The sequence below is a fragment of the Oculina patagonica genome, chromosome 3, assembly GCF_052425735.1.
Source record: "Oculina patagonica isolate OP01 chromosome 3, crgOcupat, whole genome shotgun sequence".
Classification (NCBI taxonomy): domain Eukaryota; kingdom Metazoa; phylum Cnidaria; class Anthozoa; order Scleractinia; family Oculinidae; genus Oculina; species Oculina patagonica.
The window spans coordinates 18,593,513-18,612,751 of NC_135760.1; the positions used below are offsets into that span (position 1 = coordinate 18,593,513).

General features: G+C 38.7%; 1 protein-coding gene across 2 annotated transcripts in view; it reads right to left on the bottom strand.

Annotated features, from left to right (window-relative positions):
- Nucleotides 1-514: 514 nt before the first annotated feature.
- The window catches only part of LOC144645259 (putative ATP-dependent RNA helicase DDX60), a 39,891-nt gene continuing 21,166 nt past the window's right edge, over nucleotides 515-19,239 (bottom strand). For both annotated transcript variants that reach the window (XM_078504748.1, XM_078504747.1), the window contains exons 22-40: nucleotides 19,034-19,149; nucleotides 18,488-18,573; nucleotides 17,570-17,736; nucleotides 16,546-16,650; nucleotides 15,377-15,499; nucleotides 11,858-12,033; nucleotides 10,511-10,693; nucleotides 10,119-10,221; nucleotides 9,438-9,590; nucleotides 8,347-8,451; nucleotides 7,179-7,379; nucleotides 6,867-6,971; nucleotides 5,946-6,090; nucleotides 5,616-5,731; nucleotides 5,036-5,189; nucleotides 3,945-4,288; nucleotides 2,037-2,188; nucleotides 1,377-1,439; nucleotides 515-918 (exon numbers count right to left, since the gene is read on the bottom strand). In XM_078504748.1, the coding sequence (XP_078360874.1) occupies nucleotides 807-918; nucleotides 1,377-1,439; nucleotides 2,037-2,188; nucleotides 3,945-4,288; nucleotides 5,036-5,189; nucleotides 5,616-5,731; nucleotides 5,946-6,090; nucleotides 6,867-6,971; nucleotides 7,179-7,379; nucleotides 8,347-8,451; nucleotides 9,438-9,590; nucleotides 10,119-10,221; nucleotides 10,511-10,693; nucleotides 11,858-12,033; nucleotides 15,377-15,499; nucleotides 16,546-16,650; nucleotides 17,570-17,736; nucleotides 18,488-18,573; nucleotides 19,034-19,149 (2,709 nt within the window). In that variant the 3' untranslated portion in view covers nucleotides 515-806. The remainder of the gene's footprint in view (nucleotides 919-1,376; nucleotides 1,440-2,036; nucleotides 2,189-3,944; nucleotides 4,289-5,035; nucleotides 5,190-5,615; nucleotides 5,732-5,945; nucleotides 6,091-6,866; nucleotides 6,972-7,178; nucleotides 7,380-8,346; nucleotides 8,452-9,437; nucleotides 9,591-10,118; nucleotides 10,222-10,510; nucleotides 10,694-11,857; nucleotides 12,034-15,376; nucleotides 15,500-16,545; nucleotides 16,651-17,569; nucleotides 17,737-18,487; nucleotides 18,574-19,033; nucleotides 19,150-19,239) is intronic.

Genomic DNA, 19,239 nt, shown 5'->3' on the forward strand with positions numbered 1-19,239 from the left:
CAATGCAAGTTGTAAAGAGTTGTTGCGCGCATTACCACCCGTGTTGCAAGTTGTAAAGAGTTGTTGCGCGCATTACCACCCGTGTTGCAAGTTGTAAAGAGTTGTTGCGCGCATTACCACCCGTGTTGCAAGTTGTAAAGAGTTGTTGCGCGCATTACCACCCGTGTTGCAAGTTGTAAAGAGTTGTTGCGCGCATTACCACCCGTGTTGCAAGTTGTAAAGAGTTGTTGCGCGCATTACCACCCGTGTTGCAAGTTGCGGTAATAGTCAGTTTCTAACAGACTATTAAATGACAGCTGATAATAAACTCACACACAAAGAGTGCATGGTGCAACAAATCAGATGCATGGGAATGATGTTATTTACACTAGACCCCAAGGGCGAGTTTTCTATGAGAGCAGTTGACAATCGCTCAAAGAACATAGGAGAGCGAATTTTCAAACATGGCCATGAATAAGAAAGAATGGTATGAAATTTGTTTATATAAAAAATAAAAAAAAACTGGCATGGCAAGTTCACCATCTTTAATTATTCAGATAGATGAAACTGGATTAACAAGAATTTTAATTTTGACCAAATCTGTTAAATGGACCTGTTTTCAGAAAAAAACAGAGATAAAAGTAACATTAATATCATTTTCTTTCAGGGTTTTCACGAAACGTTCTGACAAATTGTTTACCTTAAGGAATTTCTCTTTAAATTTCTGTCTGTAATTGTTTATATTAAGTTTGCTTGTTAAGTTTGTTTTGGCCAGTAGCCCAAAATGATTTTCAAGTAATAATTATTTTAAATTTTAAATTTTTTTCTCAAATGTCGGCATCAAACTGCTTTTTAAATTTCTGTCCGAATTCCTGCGCCAACTGCTTAAAGGCGAGCACCACATTGTCACATTCCGGTCCCAGCTCTTCCAATGAACAACTGCGAAACAAGAAAGGAAGACAGATTACTTACACATAACACTTTTTTGGTAGCAATTACTTACAACTACACACTCTTTTTAAAAAATGAAAGGTAAAAATATTCTTTTACAAAAAAATAAAAATCCAAGTTAAGGATTCCATGCCGACGTCTTATAAACTCCGAATTGTGACCCATACTGCCGGAGCTTATTCCGGTTCTGTAGCTTTAAGCGGCTAGGCATATTTCTTCTCCCCCCTGAATGGGATACTAAGCCATCGCAGGGTACCCCCCCAGCATTATGTCGCCAGTATCCATTTATACACCTGGGTAGAGAGAGGTACTGTGAGAGAAAAGTGTCTTCTTGAGAACACAACACAGTAACCCCGGCCAGGGCTCGAACCCAGACAGCTCGACCTGGAGTCCGGCGAACTAACCATTAGGCCACCACGTTGGCTTCCTCTAAAATTTTTTTTTACCTGATCGATTTAATGGTAAGGCAAAAGTCCTTCAGCACAGTGAAAACATCCCCAGCCTTGATTCTACGAAATAAAAATCAAGCAAATAAACAAACAATTTTTATTTTGTGCCTTGAATACGACACTCATTAATAGACAGTCCCATGCAGCTCTGAAGGGAAACAAAAAACAGTTCGAGCTAGCGGGGCTTAAGTTATCGGGATTGGCCACCTTAAATTTTCGAAAATTTAAGGTGGCTCTGCAACTCCTCCAGAGAATTTTTTTTAACTTTGCAACAAGATGTATCTTAACGTGCTGTTCATTATTCCATTATAAAAAATGGGGGTCAAGGACTCGTTTTTCAGTTATAAACAATTAAAGCTAAAATTAAGGGTGTCTTAAACAGGCTTTACTGTTGCTATGGTTACCAGTGACGTCAAGAAAATAATCACAATGTGTTTTTCAATGATTGGACATTTGTTTGATACCATTTATGTAGTGGTAACTGATGAATTTTTGTAGCATTGACCCATCAAAGTTTATAAGAGCTGGAATGTACTGAAAACTGTTTTAAGCCTCCTTAAATGACGATTGCACATTTCAAAGCCAAATGTCAATAAACTTGAAAGGCAAGGTAAAGGCAGGAAAAGTAAATAAAAATTAAGCATTTACTTTACTAACCCATTTTCATTCACAATAACTGTGGCGGATCCGTGCTTGAAGAAATCAAGTGCATAAGCGTTCAAGCGTCGAACACAACCAAATGAGTTGTATTTCTTCAGAGGAAGAGTGGGAACGACGTTTACGTCCGTGTAAACATCTTGACGAATAATCTAAAAGAGAAAGTAATGTCTGATCGTAGTTTATTTTAACCCTCGGATGTAAAAGCAAATTCATACCCCCACCATCGTACAAGAGGGGGGGGGGGGGATTGAAACCCCTACCTGGAGTTTTCGTTCTATTAAGGCGCAGCAAAATTATTTTGCATTGAGAAGAAAGCCGGTAGCTTACTCCACAAGATGACATAATTTAAATGGGCTGTGACGTCATTAGAGCAGCTATCTTGGATTTCAACATTTTCTTAGAAAGTCACAAAATAATTGAAATTGATGAAAAATCAAGCTAGAATGCTTATGGAATTTAAAAGTAAACAAATCGCGCTTTTCTGTTTAAAAAAAAAATTGAAAAAATAAAGAAAAATGTTAAAAACGATGATCTTTGGCGAGACCTGCTTGTAGTTAAAACATGGCAACGTCAAATATTATGGACACACATGGTTGACATATCAAAATTTCCGCAAAGGATGGATGAACTGCTACTGAAAGTTTCAGCTTGGTAGGGTAAATATATTTTTCAAAATTTCGAAAAAAACCTTAAAGGGGAGTGGCACCCAACACCCCCCCCCCCCTCCCCTCCTCAACCCTCCTTGTACGTCCGAAGGTTCAATCAAACTTTGCAACTTAAAAAAACAATGTAAATTCCGCGCTCAAGCCTAGTCGCCCATCAGGCCGGAGCTTACCTCGCCTTTCGTAGCATTAAGGGACAAGGAGTATTTCTACTCCCGCCTTGGATGAGATACTAGTCCGCTGCACGTTTAAAAGACTTTTCTACATTAATATATACAATAGAGTAATAAATAAGCAGGGTAATTATAAACAGTAATATATAAAAATCTTGAAGTTCAGTATTTGAACGTTTCTCCAAATCTTAAAGCTCAATATTTTTTTTGTTTTTTTTTGAACGGGTGTCCAAATCTTGAAGTTCAATATTTAAACACGTGATCAAATCTTGAAGAATCTTGAAGTTCACTATTTGAACGGGTATATAAATCTTGAAGTTCAATATTTGAACGTCTGTTCAAATCTTGAAGTTGAATATTTGAGCGAGTGTCTAAATCTTGAAGTTCAATATTTGAACGGGTGTAAAAATCTTGAATTTTTAACATTCGAACGTGTGTTCAAATCTTGAAGTTCAATATTTGAACGCGTGTCCAAAACTTGAAGTTCAATATTTCAACGTTTCTCCAAATCTAAAAGTTCAATATTTTAACGCGCGTCTAAATCTTGAAGTTCAATATTTGAACGGGTGTAAAAATCTTGAATTTTTAACATTCGAACGTGTGTTCAAATCTTGAAGTTCAATATTTGAACGCGTTTTGAAATCTTTAAGTTCAATATTTTAACGCGTGTCCAATTCTTAAAGTTTTATAATTGAACGCCTTTCTTAATGTTGAAGTACAATATTTGAACGGGTTTAAATCTTGTAGTTAAATATTAAAAAGGGTGTTAAATATTTGAGCGTGTGTCTAAATCTTGAAGTTTAATATTTCAACGTTTCTCCAAATCCTAAAGTTCAATATTTGAACTCATGTCCAAATCTTGAAGTTCAATATTTGAAAGCGTTTCTGAATCTTGAAGTTCAATATTTGAACGTGTGTTAAAGTCTTGTAGTTCAATATTTGAACGTGTGTTAGGGTGTCCCTGACATAAGAAGCCAACCCAGTTCGCTATAAAAAGCCATTTTTAACTAAAAATGGCGTTTCAACTTTACAAAAATGTGTCGTATGAAATGCGTTGAGAAAATTCTCACCTTTAGCAAATGATCAATTGGCTCACGATGTCCTACTTCATCCTCGTCTTCGTCACTTTCAGATTCGTCTTCAATCTCTTTATCTACAGGCTTGCCGTCTTCACCTCTCTCACCGCTTTTGCTGTTACCGTGTCCTGCAGAGTTCTTATTTCCTTTACTGGCACTGCTTTCTTTCATCTCTTGGTGTACAGCTAAAGTCTGGTTTGTAGAATGCAGCTGTAAGTCTGTGTTTCCTGACAGTGCAGCAAATGACGAACAAGCGGAGTACAGAATTGAAGAACGCGCAAGGCTTTTGATGGCGTCGTGCTCGCCAAGGTCGGTAATGCTCGCCTGGTCTGGAAAATCTGCAACAGATACAGTGGAACTCGGAATCGAACTGGTTTGATTTTCGATTGATCGATTGATCGATCCAATATCTAAATTGATCCATAATCGATCCGGATCGATCTGGATAGATTTGAATTGTTCCGGATCGATTTAAATCGATTCGAATCGATCCGCATCGTATCAATTCTAGATCGATCCGGATCGATTCTGGATTGATACGGAATCGATCCAGATTGCTCCAGAATCGATACGGGGTCGATTCGGATCAATCTGGATTGATCCAGAATCGATCTCGACCGATCCTTCCATCCTAGGAGACAAATCACGCGTCACATGCATACATATATTCACCAATCATGTTTTTCTTATAAGTTACCTTCACGCATCACAGTCAAACACCGGAAGAAAGACAGGTGTCAATCATGACACGATGTATTTATCCTACGGTATTACTAATCTTGATTTTTCTAACGGATACAATTAGCATGCCGTCGTAACATAAAAATGTGCGGTGCACAGATAGGCAGTAAAGAAGTGTCCGTAAAGCGAGGTTAACTTTGTTGATAACGTCTCTCTTTTGTCACAGAAAACTGTCCGGTGCCCGTATTAATGTAAGAGAAAATGTATGAGCCTTTTTGTCGGGACAAACAAAACTGTCCATAATAAGGTGCCCGTTTCAAGCGGTTGTACGTATAATAGCAATATCTTATGTAGCATATGTCAATCAAAGACTACATATATAGCTGCCTGCGTATCTTTCTTACCGATGGCAGATAACGGGAGTTTATTCTCCTCTCCCCTGTTCTTTTCGAGTTCCGCGGCCACTGTTGTGAGGTATTGGCTGAAGACATCTGTAACCTGACGGTTGTATTCTTGAAGCGCTTCGGCAAATTCCTCAGGGAGATCCTCCAAAATTACCTGGGAAGAGGAAAAAGAGAAGAAGGGAAAAAACAAAACAAAAATGCATTAGGATATGCGAGGTACTGTATTTAACCATTGCATTGCCAATAACGTTTCCTGATGGTAGAATATAGCTTCTAAGGTATTTGTGCGTATTTTTAAGCTACGGACTTACTTAATTGGCTGACTATATTTTCAATACGTATATCAGGCAAAATACAAATGTTAAATTGTACATGCTCCCGTAGCCTACTACCTGTTCTATGGAACGCGCAAAATAAACGCACGAACGAGTAGGAAAGATAAAAGCCTTCACCGATCTTTCATTGCTAGTTTATCTTTACTTGAAAAATGTAGGCTACATTATAAGATGAGGTATTCGTCTTCCAGCTCTTTAACAGGAGGCTAAACAGTCAAAATCCTCCCGGGTAAAGGCAAGCTTACTTTTGAAGTCGGACACAAGTGGATCCTTCGCTTGAAACTGGCGTGAAGGAATCTTCTACCAAACAAATGGCTTAGAACAAGCACCATTTTCCTCATGACGTCTTCCGAAAACTTGCCTGTAGCAATGAAAAGGAAACGAAACATATTAACTAGATTTGATTATGATGCATTGCAACCTATTCCAGGAAAAGGAAACAGGGATAGGGGAATTGGAAGAGCGGGCGGGGGAGCTTCCCCCCTTCCTCGGCTCGTCTATTTTGTCCCTTCACTACAATCTGTGAACCTGGAAAGGCGAATTTGCATGTTAGATCACATGGTTGGTGTTATTACCATTTTTTCCTGGTTGACAAAGATCATGAAAGAGCCCTCCTTGTAGAAAACTGACCAAGACATAGTTGGAAGGCTCATGATAGTGAAGATGGGTAGCAAGTCCGGCCATCTCTTGAGGAGCTCCGTTCTCTTTGTTTATGAGACTCTGCAAGAAAATAAACAATGATGAAAAGGTTGCCACTCATTTGTTTAACAAAATGCGAATTGGTGCACAAATCTAGATCTCATCACGGTAATTCAGAAGTTTTCTTGCCTATTTGCTGCATATAACGTATCATAAACTAGATGTCAAAAAGAGTAAATTAACTGCGGTAGCGAATTTGGAAAGATGATATATCGAGCGTTCGCCCTGCTTCGACTGAACAAAAGCCTCTGACGAAGGGCTAAATCTCAAGGAGTCAGCTTTTCGAAATTTAGGCGGTGGGAAGGAAACTATTTTGTCTCTAAAGGCATATTTACAAAGGCGAGTTTTAGTACGAGTGCAACTTTTCTCCCGATTTTTACTGCGATTGTTTGGCGCGCTAGCTTTGTAACTCCAAATCGCGCGTGTAAATGTCTGGTGATTTCAGTGTGATTCTGTCGTGATTTCAGCGTTATATCGTCGGAGGATTCAAACTCAAGACTTAAACAGCACCACTCTTGCTTATAAGACGTGTGTTCGACGTCAATTTTATAAAAATTCCACGGAGTGATATCGCTCTCAAATCGTTCTAAGATTGCAGCCGGTTGCAACGCGAGAAAAAATCTCAGTGGAAGTCCAGACCGAAATTGCGCACCAAGTCACCTGTGGAAATGGGCCTTATCAAAAGCCGTTGTATTATTAAATTGACTTTATATATTAAGAAGTACGCACACGTATTTATATGATTTTACAATATGAAAAAAATCCAAGAATAAGATGGTAAAGGTTTTTCAACTTACCAATCTAGCAAGGAGCTCGACGCTAAAGAGAAAATGCTTCTTGATCTGACTCTCCATCTCGGGGTGTTCTCGGCAAATGAATGGGTGAGACAGAAGTGAAAGAGCCTGGAAATGAAAGTAAGAACGCCACACAGATTTCTTTCAAATTTTGTAACAATTTTTGTTTTGTCGGTTAAACGAAATATATCAAAAACAAAAACTTTCACCGATTGGTTAAGTGATTATCCTCAACAAGTCAAAAATAGAATAGTTAGTTGAGTGCGCCAAATGGAATGCTCAACGTTTAATAATAAAGTTTTCTTTCCCACAAACCTTAGTGAGCGCATCTTTCTTGTCATCTCCTTTTGACGTCATCAGGAGCAGGCGCAGTACCAGCGATACGTTGATAGGAAAGTTCCCGACAAGCTTTGGGATGTTAGCTGTGATAAGGCGTTGAACCTTCCGGTAAGGAACTCCAAAGAACACAACATTCCCGACTGGGTCAAAACCTCTACGACCCGCCCGGCCAGACATCTGAAAGGGGTTAAAATGAATGGAAGAAATGGGTTAAATGAATGTCCTAAAGCCGCACAAAATAGGAAGGAATTTTGAAATTGTAAGGATCTTTTGTCACATTCCATTAGATTTTGCATTAAGCGGCCTTCACACGACAAACTAAAGTTGGCAAACTCATGTTGGCAAACTCAAGTTGGTGTATGTGAACGACACAACAACAGTTGGCAAACAAGTTGGCAAACTGTTGGTGAGAATAGAGACAAGTTCTATTTTGTCGCCAACAGTTGGCCAACTTGTTTGCCGTTGCTGCGTCGTTCACACACACCAACTCGAGTTTGCCAACACGAGTTGGCCAATAGTTTGTCGTGTGAACGCCGCTTTACTCATTAGTCTTGCTGTCACGTGACTGGTGTCAGCAAATCATATTGGCGCTCTGCGACCGCAAGGTACAGACGAAAGAAGTGGCGTGTCTTTAACTAGCTTTCAATCCTACGAGAACCCGTCTTTTAGTTCATGCGGTTTTCCCCACTTTTTCAATGGAACATTGTACGATTTTGTTTGTATACATTGTCCAAAAAGGATCATAGGCTCTCCTGCTTGGTCCTGGAATAGTTAGTTTTACTATACTAACTATAAAAAAGAAAACGGAAAAAGTGTAAAGTGTTCTGAGATGGGTCATGAATGGAATAAATCTATAAAACCAATAACAGGCTATTAATACAACCCTCGCCTTACAGTATAGTTTATGTGTAAAAGAAGAGCAAAGTGGTTTCCCACGACTTTCCAAAGATATCCTCTATTTCGCGCCTCTCCAAGAAAAGCCACATTGTTGGCTTAATCAAATACATCTTCAAATTCCTCTCTTTTTGTCAACCCGTCAAAAGCGGCATTTACTTGAACTCAGGAAGAATAACCCGCGTTACGCACTCCTGGCCACACTGCCTCCAGGTTCGACAAAAGGCGAAGTTGAAGATTGCTTTCTCACCTGTCTGTACTGCAGAGAGTTTAAGAATGGCGAGTCACCAGCGAACACAACTGTTTTGCAAGGCATGTGAATACCAAGGGCCAAGGTCCCTGTTGCCGTGATAACCTAACAAGGCACGACAACCACGTGAGGCGTTATAATTGAGAGTTGAGAGCGAATTGGGAAAGCGTTCAAAAATGTTCATTATAAAAGTGGCAATCACGTGTCAACTACGACGTCATAACACGCCAAAATGACAGAAGTCATACCTTAATACTAGTCTGCCATCTTGCATATGTTAATTTTTTTCCAAATGTTCAGAAAATGTTCAGAAAAAATCAAAAACATCTTAAGGATATATAAAGCGTCAAGTCTTTTAAAAAACCACAATCTTATTAATTAGGTGGCTCAAATTAAGTTTAGTATCCTCAAGGCGCTAACTGACTTTAATTTGTTTAATGGGGATACGAGGTTTTGAAGTATTATTCACTTAAAGAAAACACTTCTCAAGTGTCCGTTGACAGTATCAAAGTGGTTGTTGGCCGTCTTAGAGAGGTGCCTGTTTTATAGAGAGTTAGTAACAGTAAAATAACTGAAAAAAACGGCAGGGATAAACAAACACCACATTGAAGTCCGTCTTATAGAGGTGTCTGTTAAGACAGAGTTGACTGTAAAAACAAAAACTTTCAACCTCAAATGGTCAAAAATAGGGTATCTTTTGACGTTGCCAAGGGAACGTATTTTAATGTAAAAGTGATCTTAGGTTGTTCATTGGTGAAACTTATACAAATTGTTACTACAAGTAATTCCTCAACATCATTGGTGTAGCTGGGATGAAATGCCAAAGACGGTAATGTTAAAAACCATTGCGAGCCACCTTAAAACATAAAATTACGCTAAAAACATCAACTTTCGTTAACTTTGAAAACATGGCTACCACAGAAACTTAACTCATATATTCAAACAGTTAACACATTAAAATGTTTCCTATAATTTTAGGGAAAGTCGCCAATTTTAAGAATTGTTGCTTGAATATTTTTTCACCAAGATCAATTTGAGACTATCGCTGCCATTCTGTGCGCCCCCCACAAGACTAAATAGGGTAATCTTACTTGAAGATATTTCTCTCTAAACAGCATTTCCACGACGCTGCGTTTTTTGTTGTTAAGTCCAGCGTGATGGTAGCTGACGCCTCGTTTCAAGCCTCGTCTAAACGGATCACTGCTCTTGATGAACCATATGCGACCCATTACCTTGCTCAAATCCTATAAAACAAACAAAAAATCCGTTGAAATCGTATATTGGAGCTTTCACAGCTAAGAGAAATAGCTATTGATAACTAATAAACGTCAAAAACTATTAATGTTCGAGGCAGGCTATCTTCACACGGCAGATGACACATCGACAACAAATAAATTCTTAAACTGCGAATAAAACGCGAGAAGAGATCATTGGAAAACTTTGTTTTTTGACTGGGTGTTTGAAAGTTCACTGGTTTGGTACACAGGAATTTCACAAGCTTTAGTTTGCAAAAACTTCTGGACAACTGGCGGGTACAAATCAGAGCCTTAAAAATTGACGTCATAAATTCATTTAATAACCCTTTATCAGCTTTTGTCTACGGTCGAAGCCTCTCCTTATGGACGCTTTTATACTGCGGACACCTTCCTAATACAGGAAGTTGACTAGGTGCGAAAGAGACAAAATTTCACATAAATTCTACCTCTGCAATAATACAGACACTGTTCCCTGTACCTGTGGTGTCCGTATTAAAAAGGTTCGATTGCCTGTACCTGTTTTCCAATTCCGTGTGTAAACGCCAATGAACATTCCGGCAAAGGTTTATCCAAAGCTGAAAAATCTTCCTTGTCTTGTTCTCCTTGTTGGCTGCTCAACCTATTGCGAGATTAAACCTGGCATTTCACTTCAGTAACGTAAATTTACTCCAGTTTTGTACATTTGGATATCTGACGTTTTGATTCTTGTTTCTCATCAGATATGGGTTCCTTTTGCTATTTTTTCTGTTTTCCTTTTTATCATTATCAAGTTTCTAAAAATGGCGTAACACTCTGATGTACTGTCACGATGTCTGCAATTCTGTAGTGGTATTTATCATCTAGGAAACCATCCTTTACCTGGGTACATAAACACTGCTAAAAAATTAACTTAGTTGCTTGAAATATACCTTTTCGCCTTTTCTTTCTCTGTTTCATCTCTTGTCTTTTTCAATTTCTTTTCAGCCTTTGCTTGCCTCTTCTCTGTAAGTTTTAATTTTCTTGGGCCACTTTTTGCCCTAAGGACTGCCTCTCGTTTTTCAAATTCCTGTGTAATACACTGCGATAGTATTTCGCAGAGCACACGGTCAAAGCTGTAACAAGAATGGAAACGACAAGACAAACATTTACCTCACTTTCAGGTGATTTCGGCATTACAGGTATGTTCATAACAAAAACCCATCCCTATCCTTAAAAAAACCCGTTAGAATAACTGAATAAAGTAGATATCTTTAGCTTTCTTGCCAAAGATAAAATTGATATAAAATAAGGCTGGTGCAATTATGAAGAGTGGCAAGGAAAAACCCGGACCATAAAATGAGCGATGCGGGCGCTTTATGGAAGAAATACGGTATTGAAGCAAAAGCGGCCGTTTTTTATTATTGTTAAAACCATTCAGGCGTTCCTTCTAATAATCAAAAATGTAATGAGAATGTTTATGAATGGTTTATTTTTTTTTAAACTTCCACTCTTCAAAATCCACATAAGACTTGATCCTGAAATGCTCTGATTTCTGGATCAAACCCAGGATAAGCGTCCATTGCTGTTGCGTAGCGTGGTTTTTAATTGAGTGCCGCAAGTTATCCGGAATTGCTTTGGTTTTGTTTTGATACGCTTTATGATTGGTTTATAAAAATTCGTGCTATCTTCAGTCATCCAATCAAATACCAAACAAAGCCAGTCGTGGCGTGTTCGCACACGTTTTCCCGCGCTTTGAGCCGGTCACGTGTATTTGTGTCTTTTTTCTGATTGGCTGATTCTGTCGTCTGCGTTTGTTGCGAATGGATATTGTAATAGGCCTTATGACAGTTTTCGACGCCATCTCAGTGACGGATAGGCAACGCGGTTACAATTATTGACGCGGTTCGCGGTTCGAGGGAAAAATTATAGACAAATGTAACTGAACACTTTCTAGCCCAGAGACATCCTTCAAACTTGGCAAATAAAAACTTTTGCCAAGCATCTTAACTTAACAATTCATAAGTTGTCCAGAATTCAATTTTTGAAAAAGATATTTGCCGTCGGATTCCCATACAAACACTGTAATTTCTACCCGCTTTGCCTACTCGTCAAGATGGCGTCGAAAATCGTGATAAGGCCTATTGCTTTGCTTTTTGTTTTACAGGACACTCAAATGATTAATAACTTAACGAGGTCGAACTACGAGCGATCATTTTCAGCATTGTAAATTAATAGTAAAATAGAAGTGTAATGACTGCCCAATCGTGTGTCAGTAAAGACTCTGATTCGTGTATTACCTGAAGACCAGGGCTGGCAGTTTATTTTGTGCTCTGAGTTGGTCGACGAGTTTTGGGAAATTTCTGCAGATGAAAAATTTACCAGACGAAGGCATTGCTAGTTCGCTCCACTCTTCTTCAGTTGAGGCCTGCTTCTCCATGCAAACGAAATTTAATGACTGAATGACGGACTGGACCTAAAATAATCAATAATCAACATATTGAAGGGGCAGTATCACTAACATTTCGCGCTACCTGAAAATCCAGTGAAGGTGTTGGAATTAATTAGAGATCCGCTTAAAATGCAGAAAGTGGCTGGCATTGCGAAAATGTACTGTATTTGTCATGAAAATTGTTAATTACAGTGATGTGGCCACGGACTGATAGGAACGCAATCTCCGCACACGTGGGGACAAGACACAGGGACACGTCGCAGCGACATGTAGCAGCGACAAAATCATGTGTTGTTCACACTCTGGGGACGTAGAGCGGGGACATGTAGCAGCAACAAAATCACATTAGAGTGAATTCGTATAACCCGTTTTTTATATGCTAATGCGCCGTGTAATATTTAAATGAGCTGTTCAGGAAAACAGAAAATTACCGACACATCGTAAGTATATGAAGAAATTTGCATGTAGCTATAGATGTCAGGTTATATAAATTCAAGTATTTACCAACTTGCAGAAACCGAAACAAATAACGGGGCTTAAAATTTATCATGCCTTGATTTGTTTTGCGATTTTAGATAAACATTTTATACTTAAAAACGCCTAAAAGAAAAAAAATACATAAAATTAAACTTGAATGTAACACTCAGGAACACTATTCTGCGCGCGCAATCCATAGGGGAGCTTTAGCAAGCCACGATGGCAAACAACTTTTGTTTAGCAAACAAAACGTTTAATGAGCAGGAAAATAGCCGTGTTCTATAACTCTTTGCAAATTTCTTTCCCGTCTTTTGAAAAACAACAACGCGAAATGACTAAATTCTGCGTATTTTGAACCAGACTCCTGGTGTTTAAAGAAGGAGGAAACGCTTCCTGTTTCTTTTTATTTTCTGTATAACAATTTAAGTGATTTCTTTGAGGTTGTCTGACCACTCGTGTATTGTTTTAATTGTACACAAACATTAGAATATTATACAGCTCATTAACATACAAAAAAGGGTTACACGAATTCACTCTAATGTGTACACACGCAAGAAAATGTAGCGGGGACATGTTCCAGGGACATGTCGCAGCGACACGTCCCCTCGTGTGTGCAGATTATTTTTGGCACGCGCAACACGAACTTTGAAGCTGTTTTGTCCCTGCGACATGTTGTATGGAATTCAACTCGTTGAACTTCGTGCAACATGTCGCAGGGACAAAATGTTGCAGGAATTCGTGTTGCACGTGCAAAAAATTATCAGCACACACGAGGTGACGTGTCGCTGCGACATGTCCCTGGGGCATGTCCCCGGCGCTACAGTTAGGGCCTGTTTACATGATTCCGGAATGACTTTCATTCCGGAACGAGTTTCGTTCCGGAATGAAGTTCGTTCTGCATTTACATGACAGAGTCGACCGGTTCAACCAAAGGCATTTTCACGTGCGCGGTTTTCGCGCGAGATCAAAACAAGGTGGCGCATGTTTCGCGCGAGATCAAAACAAGATGGCGCATGTTTCGCGCAAACATGTTTTTGTGCCCATTATTTGCCGTATCTGCAATTTTAACGAGTAATTTGACCATAGAGCTGCTTCTTTGGGCTAAACAGTAAATGCTATTACGTTTTTTCGCTCTGAATTCAAACTGTGGAGTCCCTATGCGGTTTAATGAGTTGCGATTTCATCTCGGAACGAAATTCATTCTGTGTTTACATGATACCAGAATGAAATGTCATTCCAGAACGAAACTTTCATTCCGGAATGAAAACCGGAATGAACTCATTCCGGAATGACTTGACTTTCGTCTCGGTATCATGTAAACAGATACAGAAAGATGTATGGGGATGGAATGAACTCGTTCCGGAATGAAAGTCATTCCGGAATCATGTAAACAGGCCCTTACTCGTGTGTGTGTACACATTTTGATTTTGTTGCTACTACATGTCCCCGCTACACGTCCCTGCTTCATGTCCCCTCAGCGTGAGCAACACATGATTTTGTCGCTGCTACATGTTGCTGCGACATGTCCCTGCGTCTTGTCCCCACTGTGCGGAGACCTTAAAACTTAAAAACGTCGGGCCGACGTTTTCAAGTTTGAAAGTGTTAATTGAACAAAATCACATAAAAACCATTGATTGCGGTTCATTTACATCTTGTAAAATATATTTATGCCTTTCTGTTGTTGTTCAAAAGCTATTCTGTTAAATATTGAGCGCACCTTATAATTCTAGCATAGTTCACACAAAAACTTAGGTTTCTCGTGACACTGTCCCTTTAAGAATTTACCGTTTGTTTACTGTAACCTACTGTTACTCAATTCATTTTTGCAAAACTGGCTGACATTCTAAGGGCCTGTTTACATGATTCCGGAATGACTTTCATTCCGGAACGAAACTCGTTCCGGAATGAAGTTCGTTCTGCATTTACATGACAGAGTCGATCGGTTCAACCAAAGGCATTTTCACGTGCGTGGTTTTCGCGCGAGGTCAAAACAAGATGGCGCATGTTTCGCGTAAACATGTTTTTGTGGCCATTAATGGCCGTATCTGCAATTTTAACGAGTAATTTGACCATAGAGCTGCTTCTTTGGGCTAAACAGTAAATGCTATTACGTTTTTCGCTCTGAATTCAAACTGTGGAGTCCGTATGCGGTTTCGCGAGTTGCGGCTTCATCTCGGAACGAAATTCGTTCTGTGTTTACATGATACCAGAATGAAATGTCATTCCAGAACGAAACTTTTATTCCGGAATGAAAACCGGAATGAACTCATTCCGGAATGACTTGACTTTCGTCTCGGTATCATGTAAACAGATACAGAGAAATGTATCGGGATGGAATGAACTCGTTCCGGAATGAAAGTCATTCCGGAATCATGTAAACAGGCCCTAAAACAGTTTACTGAGCTCACGATTTTCAAAGACATTGCTAAGTAGCAGACGATGCTACAAAGTGACATGATGTATTTCTATGACAAGATGACGTCGCAACTTTCAGTATACATATGCAAGCAAGCATAAGCTCGTGCGGTTTACTGAACAGGATTTTTGTCCTTAGATTTCGATTGCCCAAAATTTCCCAAAAGCAGCCAAGAACCTTCGAGTTGAAGTTAACGTATAAACCCAACAACGAGAACAACTACTACTACTTTGAAGAATAATAATAATAGATGGAAATTTTAAGCTCAGTAGTTAATTCTTGGCCCATGCTTGTAACATAACGAATATTACATCTTTCGTTTGGTTCCATCATTAAATATTTTTGGCACGTAACACTCCATGTACATTTCACTAATTCAACTTTCTTTCTACTTGTTTTATGTACCAATGTTGCATTGGAGATTTACAAAAAAGAAAAAAAAAATAATTAGATGATATAACCAGATTATTTTACCTTCTCCGACTGTTCCTCATCGGCCCAGGACTTAAATTCTTTCTTGAGCTCATTTTCGTATTGTCGAGCGTGGCTCTTTGGAATGAACTTACTTTCCAAGAAATATCGCTCTGGAGAAAGTTCCTGCAAAAAGAAAACGTTTAACAATCACTCTTTAAGGCTACAGGAAAATGACTTTTTCGGTAACTGTTCAACACGAATACCCACACACACCTTACTTTCCAGTTATTAAATTCGACCAGAATATTGGTTACCAATAGGGTTGACAGTTCTGTATATTGTTACCGCCATGTTGGATAAGAAGTCATAGACCGGCCTAACATAGCCTTGAGTACATACATTATACATACATTATTTCTAGACATAATGTTGTTTATGTCGAGGCATGTTCATTTGATATATAACCCGTTGGGAGGTTCGTACCAGGTACAAATAAAGTTAAAAACCATTAGGATTTTAGGACGTAGTTTGCTATGTAAAAGCAGGAACAATCGCTTCAGGTGGCTCGTAATAGTTTAGTCAGATTTAGATATGCCCGTCTTTGGTGTTCTGTCGCAGCTATACTAGTCTAATAAGTTTTAGGAAGATATTTTAGTACAAACTTGTGGAATTTTTACAAATGAACACAATTCATTGCCATGGTAACGTCATTTGAGGTCAAATATACCCTATTTTGGACCTTTTGAGGCTAATAAATCAAAAACTACTCGGTGAAAGTTCTTGTTTTTGAAACATTTTTATCTAACCGACAAAAGGAACATTTTTGCCGATTTTTAAAAAATCTGTAGGCACGATTCGGAGCTACGTTATTTTTTTTCATAAATTTAAGGTGGCTCTGAACCCCACCTACAGAATTTTTTTTAAAAAATCGTTAGATTGTTTGTTTTGTCTACTAGACAAAAATATATGAAAACCAAAACTTTCACCGTCTAGCTTTTAGCCTCAAAAAGTCAAATATAAGGTATTTTTGACCACTTTGGACGTTGCTATGGCAACGATTTTTGACGTCACGGTGACTTAAATTTGTTCAAACCTTTACAAAGTTGTACTAAAAGTTTAACCTAGAATGCCAAAGATGGAAATATATAAACCATTACGAGCCACCTTAATTCGTCCTTCTATCCCTCGCCACTTGCTACTTTTTTGGAACATTTACGCTATCCGCCAACCTGTAATGATTCTTTGTCGGGCCAGTGCTTAACCATGACGTCATACAGTTGAAGAGTTTCTTCAGGTGTAAGAGCCATATCACCTGGAAAACCATTTTCGTGCAGCTGTGTTTGTAAACAAAGGACAGGTGACATGTAAGTTTGCAGTTATAGATTTGGTAGCGCTAAAGTGTACTTCGTTAACGATTAATGGGGAAGCTGGAATGTCACATGGTTTTCAGCTGCGCTACAGCGTTTAACATGTTATCGTTAGTTCCCAAGAAACTGAAATTTAAATTAAAGGAAATATCCTGGAGTAGCTTAATCGTGCTTTGAACAACCGGGTCTTGGTATCCCGGGAGGGGGGTGGGGTGGGTGGGGACTCCCATATTAAAGGTACGCGGATGCTCGTCGGAAATTTTGAAAAGAACATCTGAAAGAGACCAATCTGGGCGTGGCTCAAGCTTTTTTAGACCCCTAAAAGATTCCAAAATTCTAAAAAGAGGATTCATTTTTGTATATTTCTTCGTGCGTTACAGACCATTATGGCTAAAAATATTGGCGTTTGTCCTGGAACACCCAAAGCGAGACCAAAAATCCCAAATTTACACCCCTAAGCGAGACGACGAGCATCCCCGTCACTTTCAAAAGCGACTGCCCCCTGGGCTTGGTATGAAGCGTTGAAATAAGAGCTAAATCGTTTGGTTGACAGAGTACTGATTTAATTACTTAATCATTAATTAATTAGTCATCTTAATAATCCTCTTGAAATTATAAAAAGACTAAAAAAATCAATAATTATGGATTTACGACATGGAAAAGTTCTTTAACAGTTATAAAACTAAAACTACTAGAATAGGCCATTTCCGAGTTACTCTACGTGCAAAACTATTCAAATGAAAATGAGTTTGATTTGCATGAAAATTGGCCTCTGGGTGAAACTCATTTTCATATGAATGGTTTCGCACGTAGACTCGTTTTAAAACAGAGGCAAGGAGTAACTCGGAAATGGCCTATTATGTTCGCGCTGAATATGATTCCTCACCTGCTTGGGTCCGAGCTGGGAACATGGGTGAAGTCTTACAAACTCCTCAGTGCTTTGAACATCATAACTATTCTCATATTTCCTCGTTTTCTTAGAAAACCCGCCGTTATTAGGACTTGGAAGGTAGATACTCTTTTCCAGATCTGAGTATCTCTCGTCACAGGTAACTTTAAAAAACAAACAAACAATTACACAGAAAATGTTAATAACACAAGAGTTCGTTACTAACAAGGCTACACTGCTGTCAGTTATCCAGTATCTATTACTTAGGAGAGAACAAGGGCATCACAAAAGCCTAGTTTACACGAGCAATTTTTATGTGACAGTTTATATTTGCCCGTATAGATGAAGAAAATTGGCCAATTTTTATGTGACAAATATATTTTGTTGACAAGCTTTTATGTGACAAATAAAAAATTGTCACATACGAAAAAGTACTCGTATAGACGACTCGTCACATAAAATGTGGCAAATATTGCGTCAGCATATGTGGTCCCGACCTTTACTCTGCTTTGTAACTGAGGACAAAATAGAAAGTAGTGACTATTTGAAACTAATTGCAATAAGATTGTCATAGAAAAAAGGAAAAAGGAAAAAGTCAAATAGGAATTAGTTAAGGGCATGCATAAAGTTTATTCGTACAAATAGCCTCAAAATGCCTCAAAATACGAATAAATCAATTTATCGTGTTACAGCATAAAAAGTGGACACAAAGTGTGCAGATAAAACTCGTGAGTTTTCTGTAAATGCGATCAGTTATGAAACTACGCTTATAGCCTAATAATTCCTATTTACCTCTTTTTTTTCTTTTTTCTATGACAACGTTATTGCAATAAGGTGTATCTAAATAAGAAATTAAGAAAACTTTCATTCGCTCTTGGGCCGGAGTTTTCGTGTTTACGGTAATACTTCATTTACCTAGTCTGATCCTGTATGAATTCCTCAGCTTGCCAGTGTCTTGTTTATCTTGTTTTTCACGGAAGTCTTGAGCAGCTTGCAACCAGCTTTAATGGAAACGATAAGTTCATTTAAAAAAATAAAAAATAAAAAATAAATAAATGTAGGCTGTACTAACACGAGTGAAGGAAAACCTCAACAAAATTGCGGTAACGATTACAACTAGCTGTTATTAAAATGCTGTTAGTACTAATAATAGACAAAACGTTTACAGCAAAATCACATCGTCAGGGCCGTAACCAGACCGCTTTGGCATAGACGAGGTTTCTGGGGGTATGACTCCAGAAAAGTTTGAAATCTAGAAGCTCTGAAACTCTTTCTTCAACGTTTTTCACAAGGGTTTTCTTGAGAAAAATCAATCTTGTTCTACTGGGGGATTATTTTACCAACTAAACATATTTTGTTTTTAATTTTGGGTTAAAATCTAGACGTTACCCGTCTTGCCTCTTGCTAGTCACGGCCCTGATCGTTTAGAAACCTCTTAGTAATCGTATACTCAACTCTCACCCCATCAAGTCACGAGGATTTCCAATGGTTGCCGAGAGCGCCAGGAAAGGACAGCGAATCAGAAGAAGAAGATGTTCCCAGACTTCTGCACCAATCTCTTGTCCAAGACAATGAACCTGCAGTTGAAAGGCACGAAGACCAATAAAAATTGTTATCACTCTGTACCAGTTATTCAGTCATTTACTGGGCATCGTAACTTAATAAAA